This window comes from Delphinus delphis, chromosome 10 (genome assembly GCF_949987515.2).
Source record: "Delphinus delphis chromosome 10, mDelDel1.2, whole genome shotgun sequence".
In the NCBI taxonomy this organism is placed as follows: Eukaryota; Metazoa; Chordata; class Mammalia; order Artiodactyla; family Delphinidae; genus Delphinus; species Delphinus delphis.
In genome coordinates this window covers 32,198,280-32,213,290 of record NC_082692.2, presented here as the reverse complement: position 1 = coordinate 32,213,290, position 15,011 = coordinate 32,198,280, and the positions used below count along the sequence as shown (strand labels likewise).

The 15,011-nt window shown below is 49.9% G+C and overlaps 2 protein-coding genes across 2 annotated transcripts; one reads left to right on the top strand and one right to left on the bottom strand.

Moving 5' to 3' along the window:
* Positions 1–430: 430 nt before the first annotated feature.
* On the bottom strand, positions 431–5,222 carry YIPF3 (Yip1 domain family member 3). The gene is made up of 9 exons (XM_060021759.1): positions 5,004–5,222; positions 4,335–4,532; positions 4,041–4,147; positions 2,720–2,765; positions 2,490–2,582; positions 2,207–2,338; positions 1,896–2,009; positions 1,574–1,697; positions 431–1,479 (listed from the first exon to the last, which is right to left on the bottom strand). Exons 1-9 carry the CDS (start codon positions 5,082–5,084, stop codon positions 1,331–1,333), a joined length of 1,044 nt encoding a protein of 347 aa, XP_059877742.1. The 5' UTR covers positions 5,085–5,222; the 3' UTR covers positions 431–1,330.
* A 104-nt stretch (positions 5,223–5,326) lies between these two features.
* POLR1C (RNA polymerase I and III subunit C) lies at positions 5,327–14,888 on the top strand. The gene is made up of 9 exons (XM_060021760.1): positions 5,327–5,463; positions 5,590–5,661; positions 12,736–12,843; positions 13,080–13,212; positions 13,497–13,616; positions 13,703–13,855; positions 14,011–14,160; positions 14,266–14,382; positions 14,527–14,888. Exons 1-9 carry the CDS (start codon positions 5,395–5,397, stop codon positions 14,643–14,645), a joined length of 1,041 nt encoding a protein of 346 aa, XP_059877743.1. The 5' UTR covers positions 5,327–5,394; the 3' UTR covers positions 14,646–14,888.
* The last annotated feature ends 123 nt before the right edge of the window (positions 14,889–15,011 follow it).

The following is a 15,011-nucleotide window of genomic DNA, read 5'->3' as shown; positions in this document are numbered from 1 at the left end:
CAGGTGAGCCGCAGGTAGATGCAACGCGCTGGTGCCGTTCCTTTCCCAGGTGATTAGGGCACTGCTGATGCTCTGACGTCCTCAGTATCCGTGGGACTGGAGTAGCCAAAATGAAGGGGGGTGGCACCAGGAGAGCAGGCTGCAGTGGCTGTGGGGCCGTGAAAAGTGGGCCGGAGCTTTCAGTAAGGGCACACTGCACAATACAGGCAGTGCCCTTAGAACGTTGTCCACTGGTGATAGTGTAGGGGCCTCACATCACATAGGATCACATAGCGTGAATGAAGGGCACATCTTTCTTAGTCCCTTTATTAGAAGGGAAAAACGCTAACCCAGATTTACTAGGGTAATGAATTTAAAAAAAATGAATAATATAAACATAGTGAAGGGAGGTCAAAGATTCTGTTCCCTCCATTAACCACCTGACTTAAGTGGAACAGATTAAATGGGTAGTGGGAGAGGATGGTGCTGTGCTTGGGGTGGTTATCGCTTTTAAGAGTAAATAGCACTCTTGAAGAGAAAGGACTGAGGGAACTCCTGAAGAAAGCTTTGTTCCCCTGGCCCCAGTATAACCAGGGCAAAGCCAACTTTGGCTTCAAATGTGCACCTCCACAGAAAAAGTATCCCTACACAATGGCCCAGGTGCATAAGGGCCTTGTAATGACATGGTGTTGAGTCTGGAAGTTTTTGTCCAGTTGTCACTGCTCCACAGGCATCCCAAGAGTGAGGCTGAGCCCAGACCTAAGCCGGGTGCACTGTTCCATCAGACTTATTATGATTCTTGAGTTTGAGGCCTCCCTGATGCTGCATGGATCTTGTGCTCCCTGCCCTGGGGGCAGGTTCCATATTCAGTCTTTCAATGCAGTCTGGGCTGTCCCACTTTCATTCTGCTTGGATAGGGGTATAATGAAGTGAGCACGTGACATTACCACCACTGACAGAACAGGAAAGTGTACAGGAAGTAGGGTGGCAGGGAGGACCACTGGAACGGGTAGCTGTAGTTCCAGACTTCAATCAACATTTTAATTACCAAGTCTATATTTAGCAAGACAATGTGGAAGAGATAAAGAGGAAGGAAGGGGTAGGTGGTGAGAGGACCTCGGAGGAGCTGACCCACTTTCTGCACTGGCTGCAGAGCCCTGCAGTCCCGGCCAGGACTTCCTGGCCTTGTGCCCTTCAGAAGCTCGACAGGCATCAAGGAGGTGCTTAAGTGGCTATAGCTCTGTGGCAGCTGCAGACCCCTCAAAGAGACACATGTCATCAGTACTGTCCTTCAGTCTTCCTCCACGTTGCAGCTGGGGGAAAGGGGGCCGGCCAAGGATCTCAGGTGGGGTCAGTGTGACTGCAGGGTCACCGCGACAGCCTTGGCTGTGGCGTTGAGCGCAGTGGTGGGAAGCCTAGCAGCAGGGAGCACAGCGGGGATGTCTCTGGGGACCCTCTGCATGGGTGGGATGTTGGGGCCTTCCAGCGTGTCCAGGATTCCTGAAAGGAGGAGGATGGAAAGTAAGTGAGGGTTGGTAGGGCCCTGCCCTAGGCAGCTGTCCTCCCTCTCCCCCGCACCCCTCCTGTCACTTACCCTCTACCACCTTGTGGTAGGCAAAATGCAGATAGAGCAGGAAAAGCATGTGCAGGGTAGCCAGGGTGCCACAGAGGAGCAGCCGCTGTGTGGGGCCCACAGTCCGTGACACCAACACTGCCACCTAGGGCAACAGGAATACAGTTCAGAGGGCCTGATCCAAGTGACTAGTGTAGAGAAGCCACTCTTACCCAGAGCAGAACCGTCTTTGGGCTCTTCCCTCCCATTCAGAGCCCCTTGTGGGACTGGGCCTGAGCTCTGGGCTGTTTTCCCTACTCCTTCGGAGGACAGCCCACCCCTGGAAACCTCCTGCCGAGCTTACCATACGCAGCGTGGACAGCCCACCCACCAGCAGCCAGAAGAGGTAGAAGAGGGCATGGAGGTGGATGTTATAGGTGATGAACAGGACAATGCAGTGCCCAAAGAGGCCATATCCCTAGGAAAGAGGATGGCGGAGAGGAAAATCACTCAGGCTGGGCTGGCCTCTGGACCCTCATGGGGACCCTGAGAAATAAATGGTCCATTGGCCAGCTCACCCCATTCCAGGCCCTGGGGCCCCTAGGACAGATGCAGACCAAAGCCTGGTTACTCTTTTAAGATCACCCTTGCCCACCAGCATGCTGGACTCCTTACCAGCAGTGCCAGCATCTGGAGCATGGTGATCTGGGCATTGCACAGGTAGGCGAGGAAGTAAATGAAGGACGAGACACCCAGCCAGTAGCCGAAGCAGGTGCCAATGGCTGTGCCCATCAGGGTGCCCTCCCGCTGTGGGATGAAGGCTTTAATTAGTCCTGGGAGGCCTCTTAGCTCACTCAGGGCCTTCCTCAGGGGCTGCTTCTATCTTACTCCACCATCGTCTCCTTGGGCAGCTTTCAACTCATATCAGCCACCCCCCAAAGTCCTCTGTCCTGCTTACGATAATGGTGTCAGACGTCTTCATCCCATGGAGAAGGATGGCCACCAGCGTGAAGACAAGCATGAGAGGTCCGTAAAGCTCACCTGCGATTTTCTGTCAATATACCAACTCATTCAGGCTGGAGGGTACAGTGGCTCTTCCGTTTATGCCTTCCCAGGCTTTGTGTGGTGGCCCCACCCTCTGCCCTAGTGCCTCCCCCGGCTCTTCCAGACATGCTACCCACTATTCACCTGGGGGAAGTTGACCATCTTGATAGGGATCATGGACTCCAGGAGCCTGGGAGGGGAGAGGAGAGATGAGAGCAGAGGCAGCACTAGGCTGTGAGGTTCTGGAAAGCCTGAATCTTAGTCATCTTGCTAACTGAAGAGAACATGCTGGATGGTAAAGGGAGAAGAGGGTGGTAAAGACAGACAAGGAATGAGGAAATCACTTTTTTGCCCCTGAATGCTTCCAGGAAGAACAACAGCCTTCTGATGCTGTGCTGACTGATGCAGCAGCAACACGGAGAATTTAGAAAGCCCTGCTGGGCCCTGGGAGAGGGCTTGGACCCCATTACCTATGTGACCTGCTCCCCTTTAAACCTCAGCAGAGAATGCCCCAAATTCAAGGCTGTGATAGTAAAGCCCTGAGAAAGGTTTAGAGGGAAAGTTGTTACTTGAGGGAACCAGCGTGCCTCCTGCCTCGTCCTGCTTATCATTCCTCCAGGCACCACTGAGCATTTTCTTGAAAAATATATTTGAAGTGGTATGAAAATTCCAGGCAGAAGGAATAAAAGTACCAATAACTTCCCCACTTCTTAAGTGACTAGCTAGCTCCAAATAATACCCTGGATCTTGACTAAATTTTACTTCCTCTGAGAAAGCTGCCCTGTCCAATCCTCCAACCAACCCTGGGGCAGGTGTCCCTCCTGCGTGTCCCTTCATGGCAAATGAGTGCTCGAGGGCTGCACTCCAGGGTAAGGCTCCCATCTATCTTCACCACTGAATCAGACACAACTACTGTAGTGCCTGACGCAGAGCAAAAGCTCAGTAAATACTTGCTGAGTGGTACAGGTATTTGATAAGCATTGGTTGAATTAAAGGATGAGCAAAGAACAAAACCAAGATTAAATCCAGCTCTTGAAAAGTCATTCAACAACTAGGTACCGATATTCTAGTTCAGAGACTGTTCCGGTGCTGGGAATAAAAATGTGAAACAGTGCCTGCTTTTGAAAAGGAGGTCTCTGGGGAGACAGACCCAGAAATAAGAAAGTACAGCACTGCTGAAGTGTTATCTGTTAGAGGAAAGCGCAGAGCTCTACTGGAGCACCAGGAAAGGACAAACTGGCAATGAGGAGCCAAGGAAGTGACATCTGAGCTAAGCTTCGAGGGAACATGAGTAATTTGCTAGATGGAGAAGAGGAGGAAGGCAATGTGTTATCGCCATACCCTGTTCCGTGACTGGTAAGACGTATAATGTGGCTGGGGTCATGAAGAGGGGAGTCTAAGGGTTTGGTGTCCGGTTGTAGTTTGGATGTAGGGGGGCAGCTTCTGTCAGGAGGAGGATCCTCACCTGCTTCGCACCTGGGCAGGCTCCACATCAAAGTAGGGTCTCAGGATGTCGATGTTGGCATACAAGCTGAAGGCCCTGGAGGCTTGTCTCTTCCCTGCCTGCCACATCTGAAGCAAGGAAGACGGGTGGGGTGGGAGGGTACTGTGAGACTCTTGGCTCTATTGCTTATTTTTTTGTTGGATGTCCACATGGTTCTAACTGGACAACCCGGGATGAACTTCACCAACACCAACTCCAGAACCAGGGGCCTCCTAGGTATACTTTTCCACCTGTCAGGGAGCCAGTCTTGCTTACCTGATCAGCCACCTGCCGGCTCAATTGTCCCTTAAAGCCCTTCATGCCCAGGAACTCCCCATCCTCTTCTTCAGCAGCAGCTGCATCAGCATCCACTTCTTCCTCACGCAGGCGCTGATGCAACTCACCCATGTCCTCGAAGCTGGAGCCTGAGGTATCATCCATGTTCTCCATGTCAATCACAGCTGAGCCCCCACCCTGTGAGGACAACAGATCCTAAAGTGCAGTGCCTTTCTGCTCCATCCGTTAAGTCCTTCTCTGTTCACCACAGAGTTTGGGTCTCTGTTCTTACACTGCCGGGGATATGGCTTGGCATTACCGTAGATCACGCCATTCTCTCCCCCTCATTTGCTCTCAGAACCCTTGGTTGTTTGTCTTTTCTAGACTGGGAAACCTATTCCCTGTCTTCCATACACGTCTTTCTCCTACCTTCCCTACCAAAGCCCCCAAAGGGCTACAAAAGTGCCCATTTCCTTTGTCTTTCCCAACACCAATACAAGGCTGTGCGCACACAGTGTGGTTTTGGCCAGTGAATCCCGCCCACCTCCAAGCCCACTCCAGCCCCGTGCCATGCCTGACCCCGACCGACCTTCTAACTTGTGCGGAAAGCAAGAGCAAGCGGGCCCAGAAATCTGAGGCCCCTGGTCGGAGCCGTGGGGCTATTATTACCTGGATGTTTTCTTCGAACCCTCCCCATTCCGGGCCAGCCCCATTTCGGGCGCCGCCGGCCGGCGCCGCCGGAGTTGCCATGGCCCTCGAGGGCTCCCGTCGCTGAAGCCCGCGCTAGTCCCGCGCACGGAAGAGGAGTGGGAGAGACGTGGGCCTAACGCAGGGACAGGTCCACGGACGAGAAAAAAAGGAGGATCCGTCGGAACGCAAAAAAGAGAAACCCGGATGTTTGGCCCAAACTGACTTCCGGTAGCTGGAGACGTGGACGGAGGCGGGGCAGAGTCTCGCGATATCTAAGATTCCAGGAGGTGATGCGTTGCCACGGAGACGGAGGAGGGCCGCTAGGACGCACGCACCAGTTAGGTGCCCTAGTCACGTGGAGGAGTTGAAGATGGCGGCGGCCCAGGCGGTGGAGGAAATGCGGAGGCGCGTGGTTTTAGGGGAGTTCGGGGTTCGCAATGTAAGCCTTGTGGCCTTGAGCTCGGGAGGAGAAATGGGAGCGGAACAGGGATGAGTTGGGGTCAGAGTGGGGACAGGCTTGGCCTCGCTGCCCCTTCGCGGACAGGCTCGTCTCTCTTTGCTCTAGGTTCATACCACCGACTTTCCCGGTAACTATTCGGGCTACGATGATGCCTGGGACCAGAACCGCTTCGAAAAGGTGGGTGGAGCTGGAGGTACCCGGAGAGAGTACGGGGATCGGACCTTGTAGTCTGAGTAGCCTGTGCCTCAGAAGCTGTCCTTGTGATGCTGTTCAGGCTAAATTAAAGGTCCAGGTTCTTGTTCTACCTGTCCAAAAGAATCTGGACAGGGAGCGCAAGAAAGGTCACACACAGAGACTAAGGCGTAGAGAGAAACAAAGAAGCAATTTATTAAGGGGCAGAAGGGAAAGTACGTACACAGAGAAGAATGAGGGCGTCCTCGCGAGTGAGGGGCGCACCCGAGTTTTGTGACCACCACCCCTGCGGTGGGATCTTGACTGCACCTGGTTACGTCAGCTTCTCTTGCCCATTGGTCTTTTAAAGCCACCGCTCTTCTGAAAGCTGTTTTCCCTTAAATTTTTCCGTAGCGCCAGGTGTGGAAGGTTGTATAGCAGCCACCCGCAGCCTGTGCATTTTTATTGCTCATGCTCCGCCAAGCTCTAGCTCTGTGGGTTTTCTGGTTAGGGTTCTCTGTTTAGGTATCACGAAGTTTAATCAAGGTTTAATTTATGTTCTTGTTGCTGATGGCCATTCCTCCATGCTTCATAGTCTCATTAAGTGCAAAACAAGGAGAGGTGGCTTTGCCTGTTGCCTAAAGTCTGTGTTTGAGGAGGCTGTCCTTGGGTCCAGCCCTGTCTTTCCTGCCTCAATTCCACCCTGAAAGAGTTCCTTTCCAAAATCTTTTGGGGTTATTCAGGGCCAAAAGTCTCATTCTTCTGTAACTTCTTCAAGCTGGCAGGGGCAGTCTTCCCTTGTCTGACCCTGGGAATGAAACTTTCCTCCTTTCTGGTCAAGGAGTCCCAAGATTTCCATAGAGGCCTCAGCAGTAGGCAGTGGCTGGAGTCCCTGTATGACCATCATGTTTATGTCAAATTGTTGCAACCTGGAGGAAACAAATTTAACAAGCAAGTAAAAAGGCAGGGGCCAGAAATCAGCAAAAGTATTAATGCAACCAGAGGTCCAAGGGTGCCTTTGGTTATATCCTTTTGACTGCAGTCCATGTGGAGTGGGCACTGGGGTTATCCTTTCCAAAACTGTAACACCTGGCCAGGGGTGTTGATGTAGGTGTAACATGTTTTGTTGATAACTGCACATATCCTTACCTGCTCAGCTAGGAGATAATCCAAGACCAGTCTATTATCCATCACCACATTAGCTAGGGAATTAAGAGATGTTGAGAGTCTAGAGAGTGAGTCCCCTCTGGTCCTGGCCAGGGTAGACAGAGTATCTGACAGGTTATAAAGTGTTGCCTCGTGGTAGGCAAAGCCCCCTCCCCCCTGCCCCGTGGAGCTGCCAAACCAATAGCAACTCCTTTTTTTGCCAGGATGAGTCCAGTTGCCCTCTTATTTCAGGAATGGGATTATAAATGGTTATACTGAGGTCCCTGTGATTACTTAGTTGGCCTAGCATGCATTGTCCCACTATCAGGGCATTATCTAGATAAGGAGAGGCCTTAGCCAATCCCAGGGAAGGGAAGGAGGAGTTGGGGTTGTCATCTAAAATATCTGGGGTATTTTGGTCTCTTTTCTTTGGTTCAGTGAAACAAATCTGACATGATTCCTTCAATGAAGCGTTTTGGTATAGCATCATAAAAGCCTGCACGTAAGGATCCTCAGTGTATTTCTCTAGTTTCCTGCAAAATAAATCCAGTTGTGAAATAGTGTCATAATTTGAAGAGCCATTTTGGAGCCAGGTTTCCCTGACCCTTACTTGTATTGAGGCCAAAACGAGTTGCAGAAAAAGATGAGTTTCTTGTGTTTTAGCTCATCAACGTTGAATTCCTTCCAGTTTTTCAGGATGCGTCCTAAGAGGGACTGCTCGGGTATTGAAGGGGCACCTCCTATGGTGTTTATACCTAAAGTGGACAGAAAAGAAAACAGCACAAAAATCAGGGCATCCTGTGAGTTTTGCTCTCAGCTTTGGTAACAGCAAGGGCGTCGCCTTCTACCATTACCTACTTCCTAGGCCTTGGAGGCGTCCCCCTCAGTGACCTTACTAGTCCTTGGATGTCTCCAAGGTGAGAGGGTCTGGGACCCTGCCCATTCGTCCCCGTTGGCCAGGTAGGGGGATTGCCTTTTCTTTTTCTATCCTCCTTTTTGATATAGGGCATGACCAGTAATGTGTCTGCCTGTGGTGCCCAGATGTATCCACTTTTCTTATGACTCTAAGAATCCTTCATAGTGGTGGAATTGCCACCTAGCTCGGGAATCTAAGATTTTAAATAAAACTTCTATATTTAAAGACATTAATGGAAGAGGACTCCTCAGAGAGAGAGAGAGAGAGAGGCGGAGAGAAAGCCTGCCTTGGAAGCTTTGGATATTGCCAGAGTAAGCAGATCTTTCCTAAAAGTGAGACCCAAGGAATTAAGCCATGAGTAATTTTTGAAAGATTTACAGTTGCATTAAGTTCCTATTCCCCTAATGCAGACACCCAAAGGAGGGAGAGAAAGGTTAGGGTGAATAACGATTTTGTGGTGGCAGCAGCAGTGGTGAGCTAAAAACAAACAGTCCTTTTTAAACCCAGCATGGGCAGAGCAGAGCCCTCTCCGGTAAAGGTGCTGAATCGAGACAGCACTCAGAAAGGATTAGCAGAGCAGCGAGAAGGAACACGAGGAGGATAGCAGGCATCCAGGTTCACCAAAGCGTATTAATTAGTTTATGGGCGGACTGGTGTAACGGGGCAGAAGGAAAATAGCAGCCAGAGGTACTTAGCCTTGGATTTATGAAGTTTTTTTGTCCTTCTTTAATAAGGACTTTAGGTTTGGAAGGGGGCTCACTCGCCTGTCTGGACTCTTCTGGTTGTCTGTGGTCCTCGATGTTCTGTGAAGACTTGGGAGGAGGGATAGGTTTAACTCTAGACAGGTTCCCCGCTTAGCTAATAGTTGGTCATCCATTCTTGGTGTCCCCAAAATACTTATTTGGTCCTGTTGGGTTTGATAACAGGCAGAATAGGAGTATTGTGTGTGACTGACAAAAGACTAGTAACCTGCACCTGGTAATAATCAGCTTGGCCTGGGGGGCCCTTCCTGGGATGTCTCTGTCTCAGGCTTGAAAATTTATGGGTGTTAGGTTTCACCCAAATGTTAGGTTTCAGCCAGAGCAATTTAAAAGTTGGGGCCTGTTCCTAGTCGCTGAAGTGTCTCCCAAGCTTTTATAACGTATTGTCCCGTTAAAGGATGGGGGCATTCAGGGACTACCGAGAAGGCATGTGAGACCAAATATTGTTCAGATTGGCAATTGAGTGGCTTAATGAAATACCAACTGTGGGGATTTTTATCAATACTCGATTTTTATCAATACCAGGCAGCTTTTAACATTTGAGAGTCCAGCATAATTGTTTAAAGACAGAGCAAGTGGCTCCTGTATTGATTAAAAAACTAGACCCTCTTACCTGCCTTGTTAAGGATCACCTGGGCTCTTCTGTTGAGATGGTGAATTTTTCCATGCGAGCCAAGGACCCCCGGCCCTGTCAGCTATCTGCAGCTACCATTTGGAGTTTCGAAACCCCTTTGTCCAAATCGGACATGGGACATTCTCACGTCTGATGGCCTGACTTTCCACAGTTTGGACATGGGGCAAGCAGTTTCGCCTTTTGCCCTCAACAGGAACGGGTGCAGTGGCCTGGCTTACCACATTTGAAGCAGACCCCTTGTGGAGTCTCTGTTGTTCTGGTGTCGTGTCTTCTCTTTGTCCCTGAGGTTGCAAGGCACTGCTGGCAGCAAGAGCTGTCAGTTGAGCCTGTTTCTTAGTTTGTTCCCCTTCGTGCCAGTCCCTCAGGGCTTCCTCTGCCTGGTCACGGTTATTAAATACCCCATAGGCCATATCTAGCAGCTAAGGCATCAGAGCCTGAGGCCCCAACTGTAACTTTTGGAGCTTTCACCTAATATCAGGGACAGACTAGCTGATAAAAATGTTGTCCCAGTAGGGACTAGTTCTTGGGGTGGAGGAGTCTGTGTTAGTGCATTCTCTAAAAACTTTCACAAGTTTAATCCTAGATGAGGCTCATTTGGTCAGAGAAGGAATTCAACTGCCTGGACTTGTCCCAAATTAAGTAAGTACTGCTCTTAATGAGTTCACTGGTTTTACGTGCTTTTAGATTTTAACTAGTTCTGAAATATAGCCCTCAATGGTCAGGGTCCCCAGGCAGCATGGGGTGCACAAAAGCCCAAAAGAGAAAATGTCCTTGGTGTCTCTGAATACTCCCAAAGGGTATGTCCCTGGGAGTAAAGATTACCTGTGATCCTTCAGGGGAACCAAGCTCCTGCCAAAAGGAGGAGCATTGTCGGTCAGGACTGGCTACGGGTGTCCCTGTTTTTCTCACTCCTGCTGACTGTAGCCTGTGTGAGGGCAGTGACCCCATCATATGGCAACCCTGCCAGCCCGTCCTGAGGCCCGTGTCCTCCCCTGGTGTCTGCGATAACCAGGGTGAGCGACCTTCCTGAAGGCTTCAAGGCTTCTCTGTAGATTCTATAGCCAGTGATTAATTCTTGTGTTCCTGGGGTGCATTCCCCTAAAATGGACATCCTTATAGTTCCAGGACCTATTTAGGTTCTAGTTTTCATTCTCTGAAAGGGTGGTAAGTATCTGAAAATGGGTACCAGCCACTAAGGGAGGCAGTATGTGTAATTATGTTAAAAAAAAATCTAAGAAAACCTCAGCTTTCTTCAACTTACAGTCTGTCCAAGTAAGGCTATATTTATAAAATATAAAAATTTTATATTTTTGCTAATTTGAACCTGACAATAGTTAATCAAATGGTGGATAAGATAAACCCAGAGGGCAAAGCTCCTGTGGTTCAGGTCCCTGACTGCCTGTGAGCAGAGGCTGGCCTGACATGCCTTGCAACAATGAGAAGTGCAAGACCTAGCAGCAAGCTTGGAAAGCACCTGACAAATTCCTCTTCCCCGCACTTCCGGGAGAGCAAGACACGAAAATATGAGTGAGATGGGCCGCAGAGGCGCGACAAAGGGCGAAAGAGAAAAGTAATGATAGGAAGTCAGGCAGCACCACTCAAGTGCAAGGGAGGTGGGAGGCTAAGACTTACCAGAGACCAAGATGAAGGGTAATTAACTTCCAATAAATCTCCTGGCTTGCTTGCCAAAGACTGATGCCAGACAGGCTAAATTAAAGGTCCAGGTTCTTGTTCTACCTGTCCAAAAGAATTTGGACAGGGAACGCAAAAAAAGTCACACAGACTGAGGTGTAGAGAGAAACAAAGAAGCAGTGTATTAAGGGGCAGAAGCAAACGCACTTGGCAAAGAACTCGGGCGTCCTCGCCAGTGAGGAGGGCATCTGAGGATTTTTCTGACCCCCCCCACCTTTTATTTCAATTCCTTGAATGGATGCAGGTTTCTTTGATTAGGGGCAGAATATTCATTGGTGGGATCTTAATTGCGCCTGGTTACATCCGCTTCTCTTGTGAGTCTGTCTCCTGAAGCCACTGCACATGTGCTCTAAGAGCCATTTTTCCCTTAGCAGTCAAGCACCAGGTGTGGAAGGCTGTATAGCAGGCAGCTGCAGCCTGTGCATCTTTATTGCTCATGCTGGGCTGAGCTCTGTGGGTTTTCTGGGCAGGGTTCCCTGTTCAGGTGTCACAAAGTTTAATCAAGGTTTAATGTATGTTCTTGTTGCTGATGCCATTCCTCCATGCTTCATAATCTCATTAAGTGCAACACAAGGAGAGGTGGCTTTGCCTTTTGCCTAATGTCTGTGTATGAGGAGGCTGTCCTTGGGTTGGGCCCTGTCTTTCCTGCCTCACTTGGGGTTTGCTCCGTATATCGAGCAACATGCTAGGTGCTCGGTAGACACAACTTCTGCACTGCTTTGCAAATAAGATGTTCAGTCTTGTTGTAGAAGAGCATGCGTAGACAAATGAGTCCAGAGTAATGCGGTAAAGGCGGTTGAAAGCAAAAAAGGTGATGGGGTTGGGGCGGGTGTATCCTGCACAGGCACTTAATCCAGAATGAGAAGGGGGGGCAGAAGTATGGAAGATTTCCTGAAGGAGATGACATCTCAGTTCAGCCCTGAACGATGAGCAGAAGCTGAGAACAGCGAAGGGTGAGGAGTGTCCAAGCAGTTCATTGTTGCTAGAATATGAAGTGGGTCAGCGTGAGTGTTAGGCAAGACTGAAGTGCATTTTAGGCACTGTAGGTGATAGGGAGCTTTTGAAGAGCTCTTAAGCAGATATTATCATATCTGCAAGCTTAATGGTTGGGAGAGAATGAATTTGAGGATTGTCATGTGGTGTGTGCAGATTTGTGACAGAATTGCATAGGGGAGCTGAGGCTGAAGGCAGAAACTAAGATTGTGATCATGGAAACAGAGCACGGGAGACAGAAGGTAAATTTGGTGGTTGCTTGGATATGGGCTGTGAGGGGGGAGTGTAAAATTCGCTTGTTGGGGAACTACTTTGATGGATGGTGGTGTCATTTACTGATGAGAAATGGGTCTGGGGAAAGGGAGTGTTGACGCATTCGGTTTCCTGTAGATGGAGAAGTCTAGCAGGCTAGCAGGAGATATATATGAGATCAGAAGTGAGATACAATTTGGGGAGTTGTCCGTACAGATAGTTGCTAAAACCATGAGTGGGGTTGAGGTCACCCTGGAGAGACACAAACACTTGGGAAATGGTAACATGTATATGGTAGGTGGAAGACTGTGAATTTAGTAGAAGGACTGATCAGACAAGGAAGGTTGGTGCTCAGAAATCAAGGCAGTAGTTTGGAAATGGGATTCTCTCAATGCCAGGTCCAGGGGAGGTGTCTAGTAAGATAAGGATTGAGTAGTATCAACTGGACTGAGCAATATGTGAGCCTATTCTTAGTAAAATAGCCTCTGTGGAGGGCCTGGCTGGAAGCCATATTGCAGAGGATTTTAAATGAATGGAAGATAAAAATGAAGACTTTTCTAGAAACTAAAATGATTGGAAGCGAGAGGGACATCTGGGCAAAGGGAGGTTCTTGAGGGGAATATCTGGGGGGAGGTATTGACTGTGTAGAGAGCAGGCTTCATTTTGTGCTTTTCCTGTTCCTTTAGGATTTCCGCGTGGATGTGGTGCACATGGATGAAAACTCATTGGAGTTTGACATGGTGGGAATCGACGCAGCCATCGCCAATGCTTTTCGACGCATTCTATTAGCTGAGGTATAGGTGGGCGCGATGGCAAAGGTGGAGTCGTGTGGGGAATCCTCATTTGTAGAATTGTCTCAAGTGGTATTTTTCCTGCAGTTTTGCTGAGCGTTCCTCCTGCTCATTCTTTGTAAACTTTTCATCAAGCGTTCTTCTAGGAGGAAGTCTCCATCTCCCTATGTCAGGAGGCAGGGAGTAGATGGGGAATCTACGGGGTCTTTGTAGATGAGTGGCTTTCTTTTCTTGGGCAGGTGCCAACCATGGCTGTGGAGAAGGTCCTGGTGTACAACAACACTTCCATTGTCCAGGATGAGATCCTCGCTCACCGCTTGGGGCTCATCCCCATTCATGCTGATCCCCGCCTTTTTGAATATCGGAACCAAGGTGAGGGTTTGAGAAAATTAAATTTTGGGGGAAGGTGGGCAGCTCTCCTCTGAAGTTGATTCTGGAATCAGACTGCCTGTGTTCGAACCCTTGATTGGCTACTGTATGACCTTGGGCCCGGTACCAATCTTTTGGTACATCAGTGCTGTTGTCTGTGAGGACATCTGCCCTTGCCTTACCAGGGTTGCCAACAGGATGAGAGAAACATGCAAGGCATTCAGCGTAGTGCCTGGCACCGACGTCCACTAGCTCTTTAACAGTCCCCACCTCCTCCCTTTGTGTAGGAGATGAAGAAGGCACAGAGATAGATACCCTGCAGTTTCGGCTGCAGGTCAGGTGCACTCGGAACCCCCACGCCGCTAAAGATTCCTCTGACCCCAATGAGCTCTATGTCAACCACAAAGGTAGGTACCGGTGGGGTGAGGAAGAGGGCCCCCTGTTGGTGGGTGCCAGTTTTAGGGACTTTGGTCTGATGTGCTTCCTCCCGCAGTGTACACCAGGCACATGACATGGGTCCCCCTGGGGAACCAGGCTGACCTCTTCCCGGAGGGCACCATCCGACCGGTACACGATGATATCCTCATCGCTCAGCTGCGGCCTGGCCAGGAGATCGACCTGCTCATGCACTGCGTCAAGGGCATTGGTGAGACCCTTTGATTACCCTGGGGTGAGGTATGACTAAGGGACTCGGCTGAGATGTCCCCGACAGGCAGAGAGCCAATGGGCCTTTGATGTCAGGAGCTTAGGGAATGTGAGGAAGGGTCTCCTCCCAGGCTCTGAGTTCCCTCTTCCCTCCAGGCAAAGATCATGCCAAGTTTTCACCTGTGGCAACAGCCAGTTACCGGCTCCTGCCGGACATCACCCTGCTTGAGCCCGTGGAAGGGGATGCGGCTGAGGAGCTGAGCCGGTGCTTCTCACCTGGTGTTATTGAGGTGCAAGAAATCCAAGGTATGGGATTTGGGATGCCAGGCCCTGAAGTATATTTTCTTTGAAGGTAGCAGAGAAATAAAAGCTCTGGGCTCATGTATTTATAATACGGTTTGTTTTCATTAGGTAAAAAGGTGGCCAGAGTTGCCAATCCCCGGCTAGATACCTTCAGCAGGGAAGTCTTCCGGAATGAGAAGCTAAAGAAGGTTGTACGGCTTGCTCGTGTTCGGAACCATTACATCTGTGAGTTTCAAGTTGGAGGGTGGGGTGGGGGTGGAGTTCTTTGGTGCTGCAGCTTCCTTGCAGAGTTCAGATGTGGAATCTAGCAATACGTATAAGGAGCTTTTGTAAGCCCTGCCTGGGCTAAAGTGTCCCTTTGGTCCCCAGTCTCTGTGGAGTCAACAGGGGTGTTGCCACCAGACGTGCTGGTGAGTGAAGCCATCAAGGTACTGATGGGGAAGTGCCGGCGGTTCTTGGATGAACTGGATGCGGTTCAGATGGATTGAGGCTGCGCTGGACCTGGCATGGCTGGGACTGGATGCTCCTGAGGCAAGCTGAAGATGTTAGGTTCTGACCTGCCCCCACAGGACTGCTGTAGAGAGCCCAGAGACTAGGGGTCCTGAGTTTTCTGGGGACAATTCCAGCTTTATTTTCAGTCAATACACTTCGTTAAATGTGCCACAAAATGTGACTTTTATGCCTTTGTAAGGTCTTAATGTAAATAAATTCACATCCAGACAAAAATCCTTTTGTTGGAGACCACTTTTTCAGTTTTTGTGCAAAAATATGGGGCACCTCAGAAGAGATCTGGCGTTATTTAGCAGTTGAGAGCATTGGGCTCAGACATCACTGCAAGTCAGGGCCAAGTCCCT